Below are 15,685 nucleotides of genomic sequence, written 5' to 3'. Positions count from 1 at the left end.
CCCTCCCTCTGACTAGGGGGCTCAGCCCAGCCTTCTCCTGCCTGGGGCCAGGCCTGTCTACTCAGAAGGATGCTCACCCTATTACCCCAAAGGGGCAGAAACAGGCACTCTGGAGCCCAACGGGAGGTACTATCCAAATGCCCACATGGATGCTGAGCCCGGGCCTACCGAAAAATAGTTACTCCCACTGACCAGCACCAGCTCACATGGCCACTTTCGCATACACATGCACTTACTACAAGCACACACATGCATGTGTGCACACAGGCTTTACTCTGGAGCCTCCTATTAGACACACTGCACAGGCCCAGGTCACAGAACACAGCAGGTCCTTACCCATACCAGGGACACCAGCCCAACCCCACCACCTCCAATGCCCCAGGGCCCACCCAGTAGCTCACACACACACTGACCAGCTCAGATACCACGCTCCTTGTTCAGTGTGCAAAAATCCTCCCCACTATACCCAGACCAGCCCTTGGGCTGGCCTTTCTGCCTCAGCACACCCAACATTGACCTGGCGCTAGCTCTTCCTAGGGCAGGGGCCCCTCCCACCCTCTGAACCCTGTGGGGAAGGCAGAGAGCTGGGGGACTGCAGAACAGACTGGACTGAGAGGTCAGCTCACCTCATCTGCACAAGGCCCAGTGGGGGCTTCAGAGAGGAAAGGGGCAACCCCCTGGGCCAGGTTGAGATCTGGGGCCTGAGGTAGAGGATGGGGAAGCTGGGTTCCACTGGCCCAGTCTGGGAGGGCTCCACCCTGTCACAGAAGAGATTCTGAGGCCCTACCAGCCCCAAGCCAGCCTCCCATGGCCACCAGCACTGACCTCCTCCTCTCTGTCCAGGGATGCTCCTGGACGAGAGCTGTGCAGAGGCCCAGGATGGAGAGCTGGACGGGCTATGGACCACCATCTCCATCTTCATCACCCTCTTCCTGCTCAGCGTGTGCTACAGTGCCACGGTCACCCTTTTCAAGGTGGGCCTGCCATCCCCATATTGTCTCCATGCTATCCCCCTGCTGTCTGCACACTGTCCTCATGCTGTCCCCACTCTGTCCCCACACCATCCTCATGCCATCCTCACGAGGTCCACAAATTGTCCACACACCACCCCGCATTGTCCCCATATCTTCCTCACGTTTTCCCCCCACTGACCCCATGTTGTCTGCACACTCCCTCTGCTGTTGCCACACTGTTCCCACGCTGTCCCCAAATTGCTTCCACACTGGCCCCATTCTGTCCCCATACTGCCCCATGCTGAACAAACATTGTCCCCACACTGATGCTATGATGTCCCCATGCTGTCCCACATTGTCCTCACACTGTCCCCACACTGACCCCATGTTGTCCCTACACTGCCTCTATGCCATGTACACACTGTCCACATACCCGCCATGCTGTCTCCACGTTGTCCCCACACTGACACTCACAGTCTGTCATTGTCCCCATGTTATCACCCATTGTTCCTCATTGTTTCTCACTGTTCCCACACAGTTGCTCCCTGTCTCCATGCCATCCTCACTCAGTCCTCCCCAGCCCCATGGAGGCTGATGAGAGGTCCTGGGCACTCACTCCCTGCAGGTGAAGTGGATCTTTTCTTCGGTGGTGGAGCTGAAGCGGACCATTGTCCCTGACTACAGGAACATGATTGGACAGGGGGCTTAGTGCCAGCCCTCTGGGGCAGGCATCCAGAACTGCCCCCAACCTGCACAGGACCTGGGTCTACTGGTTCATGCTGTTCAACCTGCTGCTCAGGCCTGCTCCTCCACCCTTGGACCTTGCTGAATTTGACCTCACCACCTTCTGACCCCATGGCCACCCTGGGCCTGTGCTTCTGCCATCTGGTTTCACAGCCATCCTAGGCTGCATCCTGCCCTTTGACCCATCCCTTAGGATAACCAGGTAGACAGCAGGTTCTGCCCCCAGTCTGAGCTGATGGACACCTGCTGGCTTCTGCATGGCAGTCCCCAGGACATCGCCAGGGGCCATGTGGACACCAAGAGCATCAGTGTGGGGTATTCCCATCCCAGGATGGCTCTGCCTGGGGTCAGCACCCAAGTCTACCTGGAGGAGGTGGGGGCCCTGTATTCCTGGAGCCCATTGGGTAGGGTCCAAAGTTCTGGAAGTTTGGGGGCTGGAGTTCTGTAAGGGTACTGATTGCCCACCAGGGGAGCTTTGGGATGGGCTCTAGTGGTCACCTAGATGACTACCACTAGAGGAGACCCTCAGAGAGGTGCTTGGGCCAGGCTGCTGCAGGGGCCCAGGGGTGCTGGGAAGTACTGCCTAGGAAGAGGTGGTGTCTACCTACAACCGTCCTGGGTAGGGGCCTGGTTACCAGGTCCCCAAGCAGGTGGGACACAGCCTCCTTAGTGGACAGAGGAGGCCAAGGATATGGGCATTGAGGTACATAGTGGCAGAAAAGCAGGAAAGTGGGTGTAGGGCATGTGAGTCCTGCCACCTCACCCCTTCCCAGGGCCTCCCCCTGCTCCAATGGGGGAGAGTCATGAGAGTCCAGAGTACTTAACAAAGCAGAGCATTCCCCCTGTCATGGGGAACAAGCAGGGTGGGCTGGGCGGAGGTCCAGATCTCCAACAAGAGCCACGTTGGCTTATCTAGACAGGAGAGAGGGAGATGTAGACCCCATGAGTATAGGGGATGTGCAGAGAGAGATTACTCAAAGGAAAAGCCACATTATAGCTTGGGTTGCTTTTTCTTTTCTTTTTTATTTGCTGGATCTCATTAGTTTTCTTTACTGTTTTTAGTTTTTTATGACAATAAAACATCCTAAAAATTCCATAACTCATCTGAGTTTTCTGGTGTTGGCAACAAGTCACAAAATCCACAGCCTGGCCGAGTCATGCATCTCCCCTACCCACTCTCCCTGCACCAGAACCTGCCAGCCCTCCATCTCTTCCTGCCCTCCTGGCTCCCACGCAGTGAGGAAGGTAGCCCAGAAACAAGGGGGCACCGGGGTTGCACAAGCACAAGGGGCTGGAAGCAGGCAGCCTGTGGCAAGAACCAGGGCACACATGTTGGGTGTGTCAGTCAACACAGACTGGGGGATGAAACAGGGGGCATAGATTCTGTCCCTGTCCAGGAGCCAGAGGTCCCATGGGAAGGTATCACAGGGATAGCCTTTGGAGGCCTCTCTCCTGGGCTTGTGGATGGCCACCTCCTCTGTGTTCTCATATGGCCATCCTTCTGTGTGTCCCTGTCCCAATCTCCTCCTCTTATTAGGACACCAGTCATATTGGATTAGGACCCATCTTATTGACCTCACGTTAACTTATTACTTCTCCAAAGACCTTGTTTCCAAATCCAATCACATTCTCAGGTGCAGGGGTTAGCACTTCAACATGTGAACGTGGGGGCAACAATTCAGCCCCAAACAGGAGAGTGGGTGTAAGGAACAGGGATCGGGTGGGAGGGGCAGTGAAGGCCAGGCCAGAAGGGCTGCCTGTCCTGGTGTCCGCACAGATGTGGGCAGTGAGACACCATCAGGGGAGAGGTCCCAAGACCTGAATTTGACTTGGGTTTGCACAGGGTAGACAAGCAACTCCCAGGAGGGTGGGGGGTGGGGGCCTCCAGGAAGGGTGAGGAAGGTGGTCCAGGTAGATGCCACAGACTAATGATGGCCAACAGGCCAGAGATGATAAATGAGGGCTGTCCTTCACAGAGATGGGGCAAGGCCCATCCTTCCTGGCCAGGCCCTTGGGCTGTGGAGACACAGCCTTTGGGGGCCAAGGCAGTGCTCAGCTTTCAGCCCTTCTCAGTAAAAGCTCCAAGACAGGAAGGTGGGTGTGCCCGGTGTTGGCTGGGACAGACGTAGACCTCCATGGACTGGGGTGGGCTCCAGCATGGGGGATATTGAGGAAGGGCCTCTACCAGGACAGCGCCAGAGACCCAAGGTGATGGGGAAGTGCCACTCCAGCTTGGAGCATCTTTGCTCCATTGGCAGCCGGATCACCCACAGGAGTCAGTGGCATGGCTAGCAGGAGTCCAGTAGCGTATCTGGCCTGCCAGAAGCCAGCCAGGCAGGCTGGGGGTCTCCATGACTCCAGGGATCCAGATGATTGTACTGAGGGTCACCCCACCCCCTTCATCTCTTACACTTAATTTAGCCCCCTCTACCTCTCTGTCCCCAGGCCCTGCCCCATCACTTCCATCTCTAAGACCAAGGCAGGCACCTCTAGCCAGCTCATACCTTCTTCAGGATCATATCCACACCACTGACACAGTGTCCTCCTTGCTAAACAGGAGGCCCTGCCTTGGACTACAGCCTTAGTCCTCCTGGCAGGAGTGCCCTCAGGGACTGACCTCCAACCCTGAGGCTCCCACCCATGACCACCCACGAACATTGCACACAGGGCCCCAAACCTCTCCTAGACCACCTCTTCTCAAGACTACCTGTGCTTGAGCCCCTACAGCAGTGCCTACGTGAGCCCTGAGGCCCTTCCTCACCAGGTGCAGCCCACAGTCTGAGCACCAGCTCCAGCATTCATACCTCTGTGTTTTACACATTCACACACACAGGTGCTTGCACACACACAGAGGCCTTCCCATCACACACACACTCAAGTACGCACCATCAGGATCCATCAGGGTGCCTTGTTGCTGCAGAACTCACCACACTCCCCTTCCCACACTTACTTGGCCTCCAGAGCGAGACCCACACGTGTCTCTCTACCCAGGAGCCTACAGCTCCTCTGGCCTCCTCTGTTGATGGTGGGCTGTCACCAGCAGATGCCATGTTGAAGGTGCAGCAGGGCCTGATAGCCTGGGACCAGCACACATGGGGCCTGGGTGGAGGAGAGGTCACATGGGTCACAGCATCAATATGATTTGGGGCTCTGTGACCCCACTACTTTGCCATGTACTCCAATAAAAATTCCATCTGGGTTGGTTTTATGTGTGTCTGTCTGTCGGCTTTTGAGATGCATTTACAGATTGGACAATTCCGAAGAGTAAGAGTAAATGATGAGAGGTTCAGGGATACTCTCCCTATAAATGTTAGCATTTGCACAAAACATCATTGCAAAAGTATTTTGCCCCTGCAGACTATCATACCCACACATGGAGGGCTCAGAAAAAGCTTGGCTGTTTGCAGAAACTTGGTGAACAGTGAGTGAGGCCAGGTCAGGCAGTGGACACCAGTGGGAAATCCTGAGAGGTGGGATGGACAACTGAGCCCTGACTGCTGCTTCGCACCCTATAGGGGTGTGTGATGGAAGCCCCACAGGAGGACTGTTTCCATGTGGATGCCACCCAAAGTCAATAAAAACTGGACCAGCCAGGCTGGGAGAGCTGGAGACAGCCTTGGTCTGGTTGACTCATTTGGAAATAGGATCTTCACAAATAACACTAGGTTAAGGGTCTTGAGGTCCTTCTAAATTTTGCATGGGCCCCAAGTCTAATTACTGGTGGCCTTAGAAGAGGACATGACACACAGAAACATGTGAGGCAGGAGGCCATGTGAAGACGGAAACAGATTGGAGTGATGCCAGTAGCTTCCAGATGCTCCCTGGAGCATTTGGAGGGAGGTTATCCCTGCTCAAAGTGTAGTGTTGGACTGCTACCATCCAGAATGGAAGGGAATGAGTTCGTTCAGTTTTACACCCCCACATTTGTGGCATTTTGCTACAGGAGCCACAGGACACTCCTACAGTTGGTAACAGGGTTCTTCAACCGCCAAAGACACAAGCCTGAGGGTGAAAGCCAATGAATTTGATGACATAGAAATCGAGAATTTCTGTTAAATTGCCCTGGATGCATAGCTAAGCTGGTTAGAGTGTCTCTATAGTAGGAGGAGGTTGTAGGTTTGATCCCTCTTCAGAGCACATACAGGAATCAACCAATGACCGCATAAATAAGAGGAACAACAAATCAATGTATGTCTGTCTGTCTGTCTCTCTCTCTCCCCCTTCCTCTTTCTCTAAAATCAATCTATCAGTGACTACATAAGAATTTCTGTTAAAGGAGGCCATGATAAGCAATGCAAGGAGATAGGGATTAATTGATAAAACAAATGTGAAACAAACCAGGAACTGGCATTTGGAATGATTGCCTTGCAGAGTTCCAAGAGGTCATCAGGAGCACCTTTAAGAAACACAGTAAGAGCAAAGACAAGTAGGTGCATATGTCTCCTGAGTGCCTGAGGAGATAGTTAAGCTCCTGACTAATGGGAACATTTAAATTAAAACAGGAGACACTACTTTCCAAAGATCAGAGTGTGGCACCCTCACGGGGAAGGTAGGTACCATATACAGGGCTGTCCTGGGGTGGAGTGAGTGGGTGGCCGGGAGCCTGGGGTGGTTGTCAGTCAGTTAGTCATTCCCAGGATGGAGATGGGTCAAGGCCAGCCCCTGGGAACAGGCAGTATGTGGAAGAACCAGAGAATTCACAGGCCTGTTTCTTGGGCCACTACCAAGGTCAACAAAAGGGCCAGCTGGTCTCACTGTCCAGGAGAACTCTGGAGCTTGACCCTCAACCCAGGGGTCAGGGACACTGAGTCCCCAGCTAAGTCTGGGGAGTCTAAAGGCTGGTGGTATCCTGTGCGTAAGGGTCTGAGAAACACTTGCAACCTGGCTCCCTCCAAGCAGCCCATTGGTCCCCTCTCTCCCCAATCCAGGCCCTCCCACTGAGGTCTAGCCTCAAAATGGGTTTTCAAACTGCTCAGGCTCAAAGCCCACTCATCTCATGCTCTCTCTCCAGGCCCTGTCTAACCTCCTGCCAGTTCCCACATCCCAGCTTACTTGTAACTTTCTAACCAAGTGGGAACCCGTTCTGGGCCCACCTTACCTAGGTCATTAAGGAGCAAGAAGCCTCAGCCGGCCCTGTCCAGGCAGGCTCCCAGCTCCAGGCTTCACCACATCCTCCAGCACTGAGGACTCCTGTGGACGCCCAGCAACACCTCCCACCTGGGACAGCACACAAACCCACACTCACACATGCACACATGCATGCCCATGGAGACACATATACATGAGCATGCCACACAGATGCATACACTCACATATTGCATGCAGCTGAGACACAGCTTATTTAGATGTAGACTCTGTCCTGTGTCCTGCAGTACAGGACCACCAGATTGGGGCAATGGCAAGGTGGCTGTGGAGGCTGGGGCACATGCCTGCAGGACTGGGGGCACCCAGGCCCAACCCTAAACAGAGTGGGCAGGTCAAGGGTGATTCCTCAAGGTTGGGGCAGGGCCACAATCCCAGGGGGAATGGGGCAGCAAAACCTGTATACCCAGAGCTGAGCTGAACTGTGGAAACTGTTCTGCTCCAAGACCAATGGGCACCAGGGGTGGCCAAGGCTGGAAATGGTGCCCACCTCCTACATGCCTCTCTGCCCTACACCAGCTACCTAGCACATTCTGGGATGTAAGGAATAAACCAGGAGGCTGGCTCAGACTGAGTTCCAGGCCCCTCCTGCCCACAGCTCAGGGAGAATGGGAAGGAATTCTCAGGGGCCAGGGCAGACGAGGGGGAGCCCTGAGCCATGCACATTCCCACATGTGCAGTCTGCATGCCTGGCCCCACCTCACCTGGACCCACCATGATACCCAGCTGGCGCTATGCCTGCTTTAGCCTTGTGGCTTCTCTCAGAACCACAGGTTCTTCAAAGGAACTCTATCTTCCTAAGTCTGCCACCCACAGAGCATCTGCCTCTAGGGCCAAGGGCAAGGTGTGACAGAACAAGACAGTCTGCCCCAGGGGTCAGAGGGCTCCAGCTGGGTCCTTCTTCTGGTTAGCCCACCCAACCCTATCTGCCATGCAGCAGTCCTGGGTCTTCCAAGACCACCAGGCCTGACCAAGCCATCTCCTCTCTGCCTCCTTGCATGGGGACCTCTGGCCCAAGGTGTCCGAAGGCCAGGGGATGGGGTCCTGATGTCTCATTCTTTAAAACTATGCACATCTCCTCTGAGCAGCTCACACCAATGAGATGGAATGGCAGGCTCCCATGGCATCCCACATGTGTGAGTGGGGGGTGTCCTTCTTGGGGTTCTGGGGACACACAGGCCTGCTAGACATGTTCACGACATGAAGACAAGGCATAGATTAGTGGAGTGTTGATGGTGGGCTGGCTGCTTCTACAGGTCAGAGTTGGATACCATGGGCAACTCTAGGCCATTCTGTGTTCCTCACACCCTCAGAAGCCACCTGAAGAAGGAATGTGGCACAGTGCCCCCAGGCTTTATGGGCTGGAGGGTTTTTTCAGAGCCATCAGCCAACCTCATAGTCATGGCAACCTTTCCCAGGTCCCTCCAGCCCTCCCTGGTCATGCCACCAGTGGCAGCCCTGATGGGGGCCCAGATGCAGGAGGATGATGTGGGAGTAAGGGCCAAGGATCTCAGGTGACCCATAGACTCACACACACACAGAGAGCTGGCTCCTGCTGGTGCACACACACACAAAACACAAAGACCTGCATGTCAGCAGGAGTTCCTGCTTGCACATCTGCCCACATGGCCCACAAGGTCTCCATGTGTCAAGCACAAGAGTCAGAGCCTTTTCCTGCCAGAGACTAGGGGTGGGGGGCCTGGTGCCTACTCTCTCCTCAGGCAGCCAGGTGACCCCGGTGGTTGCTGATAGAATCTGGGAGAGAGGCTGGAAATGAACAGTGGAAGCAGGGCCAAGGTTCAGTGTCCAGAACCAAGAGCTCCTCAGTGAGGACTCAAGAGCCTTGCTGAGACAGTCTCTCCATCAACTTCCCAAGAACACAAAAAGAAGGGAACTTCCAGGGCTGCAGTCCCCGGGGGTTCCCACTCCATTTTTAGTAGAGAGCGTTGAGGCACAGTTCTCCTCCCCCCAGCCCTCTAGTCTGGATTTAAAAATAACTACAATGTTTTTTAATGACTGACCTCTCCTAGGAGCCTATTTATCCAGGAAGCCACAGAGGGTGGGGAAAGGACATGCTGGTCACCATGCCAACCAAGCACCTGACAGAAGATCCCAGCAGTCCAGTTGCCCCAACTCTGGGGCTGGTCCAGGCAGCTCTGAAGGGCAAGCTGTCAGGCCACGGCCAGGAAGCATACATCTGACTGCCCACCCAGCATGGACTGAGTATCCTGGTCACAGCTGATCTTTTAGCAGCCCCTCACCTGAATGGAAACACAAGGAAGCAAGAGAAAGACCAAAGCCAACTTGGAGAAGACAAGGAATAAAGACCCTCAGAGAGAACAGGGCTCATCAGGGCCCAAGGCCAAGGGTCAGGGATCATGTGGACAGTGGGTTTGGTGTAGAACAGCTAGGAGGGAAACCACCAGCTAGAGGGACATCAGAGAGCTAGTCATTCCTGTGTTGGACAACACAGCAGGCTGGCCTGGTGCCACATCTCCTGTCCTGAGCTGGGCAGGCCTGACAAAGCTAATATGGACTGATCTGGGTTGTGCCAACTGTGGCTTGAGTGAACAGTCATTTAAAAGGAGATGAAGTATTCTCAGCTCAATTGGGCCAGGATGGTCAATCTGGCCAGACCTCAGCCATACTGGCCTTGATGCACTGAGGTAGGCCAGGCTGCACTGAGCTGGGCTGTCTCAGACTGGGCTGATTTGGGTGAAAATAGTCAGGCTAGGCTAGGCTAGGTCATAGTTAGGCTAATCCAACTGAGCAGAGCTGGGGTAGCCTGGAATGGACTGGCCTAAGTTGGCTGAGCTGAGCTAGACACACCTCAGCTGAATGATGCTGACTTGAACTTGGCTGGAGTCTGCCGAACTGAGCAGGGTAGAGTTGGGGGAAGCTGGGCTTAGCAGCACAGGATCAAGTTAGAGAAGGAAAGGTGGGTGGAATAGGCTACTTTGGCCTACTTGGGCATGGCTGGGCAAGACTGAGCAGTTCTCTGCTGAGTGTGACACACCGGGGCAAGGCTGAGATGATCTGAGCAGAGCTGGAATGAAATGGACTGAACTAGGCTTAAATAAGCTGAAATAGGCTGAATTGAGCTAGGCTGAATTGAGCTAGGCTGAACTGGGCAGGGCTGAGCTGAGCTGAGCTGAGCTGGGTTGAGCTGAACTGGACTGAGCTGAGGTGGGCTGGAACAAACTGGGCAGAACTGGGTTGAAGTGGGCTGAGCTGAATGACCTGAGCCAAGCTGAGCTGAGCTGGGTTGAGCTAAGGTGAGCTGTGCTGTGCTGATATGAAGTACGCTGAGCTGGGCTGCACTGAGCAGGAATTAAGAGGGCTAAACTGACCTAAACTGAGCTGAACTCAAAAGAACTCAGCTGAGCTGAGGTGGGCTAAAATGGTCTAAGCTGAGATGAGGTGAGCTGAGCTGAGCTTGATTGGGGTTGACCTGGGCTGACCTTGTAATAACCTGAGCTGAATTGAGTGGAGCTGAGCTAAGCTGGGCTGGAATAAACTGGACAGTACTGGGTTGAAGTGGACTGAGCCAAATGACCAAAGCTGAGCTGGGTTTAGCTAAGCTGAACTGAGGTGGGCTAAAGTGGGTTGAACTGGGCTGAGGTGAGCTGAGGAGAGCTGGCTAATCTGGAATGAACTGGGTTGAACTGGACTGAGCTGAGCTGGACAGAGCTGAGCAGAGCAGAGCAGAGCTGGAATTAATTGGGCTGAACTGAGCTAAGCTGAGCTGAGCTGAGCTGGAATGAGCTGGGCTGGCTGAGCTGTGGTGAAGTTTGCTCAGCTGAGCTGAAGTGGGCTGGCCTGAGCTGGGCTGGGAAGAGCTTAAATGGACTAAAATGGGTTGAACTGGGCTGAGCTAAGCTGAGCTGGGCTGACCTGGGCTGAACTGGAATGAGCTGGGCTGAAATGGGTTAAACTGGGCTTGGCTGACTGAGCTGTGGTGAAGTTTGCTCAGCTGAGCTGAAGTGGCTGCCCTGAGCTGAGCTGGGCAGAGCTTAAATGTACTAAAATGGGTTGAACTGGGCAGGGCTGAGCTGAGCTGGGCAGGGCTGGGCTACACTGGACTAAGATGGACTGAACTTGGCTGAGCTGTGCTGAACAGGGTTGAACTGGGATGCAGTTGGTTGAACTGAATGGGCAGAACCTAACTGGGCTGAGCTGAGCTGAGTTGGACTCAGTCTGGTCAAGCAGGGTGGTGTCTTCTATGAGTCCCTTTTGTCTTGGCTTAGTTGTGCTAAAATTGAGTTCAATTTATTGAGTAGGCTGTCCTTGGCTGACAGGTTGAAACGAGCTGAGTCAGAGTAAGTTGGTTTAATTTTGTAGGCTGAAGTAAGATGAGATCGAAGCTGGAAATATTCTATTCCAGGCTCACCTGGATGAGGATGGACCAACAGGGACTCTCTGGAACTGAGCTGGGCTGAAATGGGCTGGGCTGGGCAGAGCTGGCACACAGAGCTGGTTGGTGTTGCTGGTGCCAGCTGTCCTGACACAGGGTCACCTGGATCATAAGAGCAGAGTGGACAAGTGGGGAAGAAGCTGGAGCAGGGTAGGATGGGCTGAGCTCCAAGGTTCCCAATGCCAGGGAGAGGCTGGCTGAATCACCCACTGAGGGAAGACTTTAAGTGGGCTCTGAGGTGCCCCTGTCATCTCTCCATGGAGCCTGACTTGGACTTCCTTGGAGGTCAGCAGGGAGGGGAGAACATCAGGGAAGCCTGGCTAGTCAGTGACAAATGGAGGAAGGGGCACTCACAATTGCAGGGAACAGAGCCTGATGAGCATCAGGTGGGGTGGAGGAGGGGACACACTAGTGAGTCCTGTGGCATGGGGGCCTTGGGACCCCAGGCCTTGATAGGAGGGCTCAGGGTGAGGCCAGAGGAGCCTCTTGCTGGTTCCAGGGGTCTTGGGGTCCCAGAACCCCAGTGGGCTCTGAGCCTCAGCCTGGAGGTTTAGCTGCTGCCTGTAATGCCTGAGAGCCCATAGTCTAGCCACTTAAGCTGAGGGTGGGATCCTGACCAATGGTGTAGACAGAACCAGCTTCCAGTGGGAGCTCAGGGCTCATCAAAGGCTGTTGAAGAGGAATGGGTCCAAAATGAGCCTGGGCTATTCTGCAACCAGGGCTGGAGCAAGAGTCCAGTACTCTGTCCACTAGGCAACCCTGCCTCTGCCCCTCAGGCCTCCTTCTCAGCTTCTCTGGGGCCTTGGGAGTAAATGCCCCAGGTCAGAGGTGAGCCAGCACTCACCTGGCCCTGGTTTCATCCCACAGTTTCCAGGCAGCATCCGTCCATCTTCCCGTTAGTCCCCTGCCACAGCAGCATCAGCATGGGGGACACCTCTGTGACGCTCGGCTGCCTGATCAAGGACTACATCCCAGAGCCTGTGAATGTGACCTGGGATGCAGGGTCCCTGGAACATAGTGTCATGACCCTTCCTGGCACCTTAGACTCGACCACAGGCCTCTATACCACCATCAGCCAGACAACCACCTCAGGCGAGTGGGCCACACAGAAGTTCATCTGCAGTGTGGAGCATGACGGCGCTGCTGTGGAAAAGACCATAAGTGTTAGGAAAGGTAGGACAAACTGCAGCCAGGGGGCTGCTATCAGAGGACAAGGGGCATGCTGGGTGGGAGGGGGCATCACACCTGGGGTTCCTGGATCCCTGGGCAGCTGGGAGGTGGGATTCAGAGGCTCAGAGAGGCCAATATCAGGCCCACTACCTATTCCCCCAGTGTGTGCCACCAACGTCACGCAGCCCACTGTGAAGCTGTACCACTCTTCCTGCAACCCCAGTGGCAATACCCAGGCCACCATCCAGCTTCTGTGCCTCATCTCCGACTTCACTCCAGGTGACATCAAGGTCACCTGGCTGGTGGATGGACACATGGACAAGAGCATGTTCCCATACACCAGCACCCCAAAACAGGAGGGCAACCTGTCCTCCATCTTCAGCCAGCTAAACATCACCCAGGGTGAATGGGTATCTCAAAAAACCTACACCTGCCAGGTCTACTATCAAGGCTGCAAATTTGAGAAGCATGCCCGCAACTGCCCAGGTACAGTGCCCCCATGCTGATACCACAACCTCAGGGCTGAGAGGAACCCAATGTAGCCTAACACAGCCCCTCCTCGCACACCACAGAATCTGAGCCCCGAGGTGTGAGCGTCTACCTGATCCCGCCCAGCCCCCTTGACCTGTACCTTCACAAGTCACCCAAGATCACCTGCCTGGTGGTGGACCTGGCCAGCATCGACAGTGTGACCCTGCAGTGGTTCCGGGAGAGCAGGGGCCTCGTGAAAGACACCATGTGGAACAGCAAGCTCCAATTCAACATGACCTACACCGTCACGTCCACCCTGCCAGTGGAGGCCAATGACTGGATTGAGGGCGAGACCTATGAGTGTAGACTGACCCACCCGCACCTGCCCAGGGAAATTGTGCGCACCATCTCCAAGGGCAATGGTCAGCCTCGGGCTGGGGGTGGGGTGGGCTGGAACCCTGCTGGAGCCTGGGCTAACCCCACACCTGTTCACAGGCAAGCGTGTTGTCCCTGAGGTCTATGTGTTCCTGCCACCTGAGGAGGAGCAGGGGACCAAGGACACGCTCACCCTCACCTGCCTGATCCAGAACTTCTTCCCTGCGGATATCTCTGTGCAGTGGCTGTGCAACAACTCCCTGATTCCAACCAACCAGCAAGCCACCACATGGCCCCTCAAGGTCAACAGCTCCAGCCGCACCTTCTTTATCTTCAGCCGCCTGGAGGTCAGCCGGGCAGACTGGGAGAAGAGGAGCCAGTTTACATGCCAAGTGGTCCACGAGGCTCTGTCAGGCTCCAGGACCCTGGAGAAATCAGTGTCCAGAGGCCCTGGTAATTGATGCCAATTCCTCCTGCCCCTCCCAAGGCTCCATCCATCCTGCTGGGACTGGGAGGATGCTGGCCAGCTCTTCTGCTCAGTGTTGTCAATAAACACTCCAGTGCCTGTGCAGAGCCCTGGGTGCCCATTCTTGGGGGTGTGCAGGGCAGGGCAGGGTGTCTGGGGCAGAGGAAAGGACACCAAGAGAGGGCTGGGAGGTGCGGGGCAGGGATAAGATGTGGCTCTGTCCACCATTCCCGTTTGTATCAGGGGCCTCCCTGCTACCCCACTATCAATCCTGCCCACTCAATGGTGTCCTAAACAGCAGAGAATGGTTTTGGTGTAGGGACCATGGAGACCCCAGCTCAACCCAAACCTACTGCCTCTCAGGAGCCCTGAAGGCCTTGGCATGTACCCAAGGTTCCTGGTAGCCCCTCCAGACACTGACAAGCTCCCCAACTCCAAGTTCAGAGCTGCATACACAGGTCCTTCTGGGTGGAGGCACAAGCTGAGTGAGGTGCCCACACAGAGGCCAACATGCTGGGACTCAGACAACCCCACTGCCAATGTCCGTGCTAGCTCCTCCTGAGCAGAATTGGTCAGGGGCAGCCCACAACCCACACAGGGCCAGCCAGCACCAAGCCCTGCCACACTCTGACCCTCACCTCACCCCACCCCAGATCAACTCCAGGGAAGGGCCTGGAACATGCCTCCCATGCAGCTGCACCCACCATGCCAGCCCTGCACCCACAATGGTGCCACCCCCCACCAACTGTGGTGCCCATGTAGCACAATCATTGCACAGACACTCCTGAGAAATCTTCCTTGGCCTGCCTCTTGCCCCAGGCACCCCCAGAGCCTTCCTCCCCATCACACTTGGGCCATGGGGTGGAAAGATGAGCATGGAAAGGCCCTACACCCCCAGCTTGGAGCCCAGCAGGCCACACACTGCTTCCTCCTGTGGCCCCAGCCTCCCCAGTCAAACCCTCCCTGTCAGTTGTACCCACAGATGGACAGACGTACACATACACAAACACAGACACAAAAAATGTTACACAAAGACACAGACACACCCAGAGACACACACAGACACACAGACAAAAAGGGACATCTACCTATACAGGTGACATACATGGACACAGACACTGGAACATATAGCCACACATGGATACACACAATCAGGACACACACTGACACATGTGGGCACATATGCAGGACACTCACACACCCAAGACGTGGGTTTTCCTACACCCCAGAGCAGGCTCCTGGCCCCATCTCAGGGTCTGGAGGCTGCAGGGATTAGAACCAGAGACCAGTTCTACCCCAGGCCCCAAACTCATGTGCACACCCAACCACCCAGACCCACATTCCATTGTTCATGCATGAACACACACACCCTCCCCAGCACAGCAGCACCATGCGTATTCTATGTGAAAAGCAGCAAATGTTAGCCTATAGTGCAACACAGGCCAGAGATGCCCAGCTGCTGTGCTCCACACAAAGCCTGGCACCTGCACATCAGGCCACCTAACTCCTCAGAGTTGGGGGATGAGGGACAGCACTGGGGACAGCGCTGGGCCAAACACAGGGCCAGGGGCAGCTACAGGCTCCCATCTGACCAGGTCAGCTTCTTGAAGCAATGGCCTGTGTCTGAAGCTCAGACCCCTCCTGGGGCTTCAGGTCACCAACATATGTGCCATTTGTGAGGGTTCCCAGGACAGCAAGTGAGAAGCTGAGTAAGCACAGGGCTGGGGGGGGTGAGCAAAGCAAACACTGAGGTGAGAAGCCCCCAGGGCAAGCTTAGGGGACCAGCAGTAAGGAGAGAAGCTTGATGAGTGGGGCAAGAGAAAATGTGGAGGGGTAGGGATCAGGAAATGGCAGAGGGCAGAACTCCCACACAACTACCCTTGGCGAAGCAGGGGTTTGCAATGTCATTCCTGTGGGACTGACTAGAGGCTTTGGGAAGTTGCCAAGGGG

At 55.2% G+C, this 15,685-nt stretch overlaps 1 gene segment (V, D, J or C); it reads left to right on the top strand.

The window, feature by feature from the left end:
* The first annotated feature begins 845 nt into the window (after positions 1-845).
* LOC119054147 (immunoglobulin heavy constant epsilon-like) lies at positions 846-13,827 on the top strand. The segment is given in 6 exon segments: positions 846-974; positions 1,891-2,101; positions 12,121-12,426; positions 12,586-12,909; positions 12,996-13,316; positions 13,390-13,827. Coding segments are annotated over 6 exon segments (1,632 nt in total).
* Positions 13,828-15,685: the final 1,858 nt, after the last annotated feature.

Source organism: Artibeus jamaicensis, unplaced genomic scaffold, assembly GCF_021234435.1.
Source record: "Artibeus jamaicensis isolate MK-2021 breed Jamaican fruit bat unplaced genomic scaffold, CSHL_Jam_final contig_801, whole genome shotgun sequence".
In the NCBI taxonomy this organism is placed as follows: Eukaryota; Metazoa; Chordata; class Mammalia; order Chiroptera; family Phyllostomidae; genus Artibeus; species Artibeus jamaicensis.
This window is presented reverse-complemented; position numbering and strand designations above follow the sequence as displayed.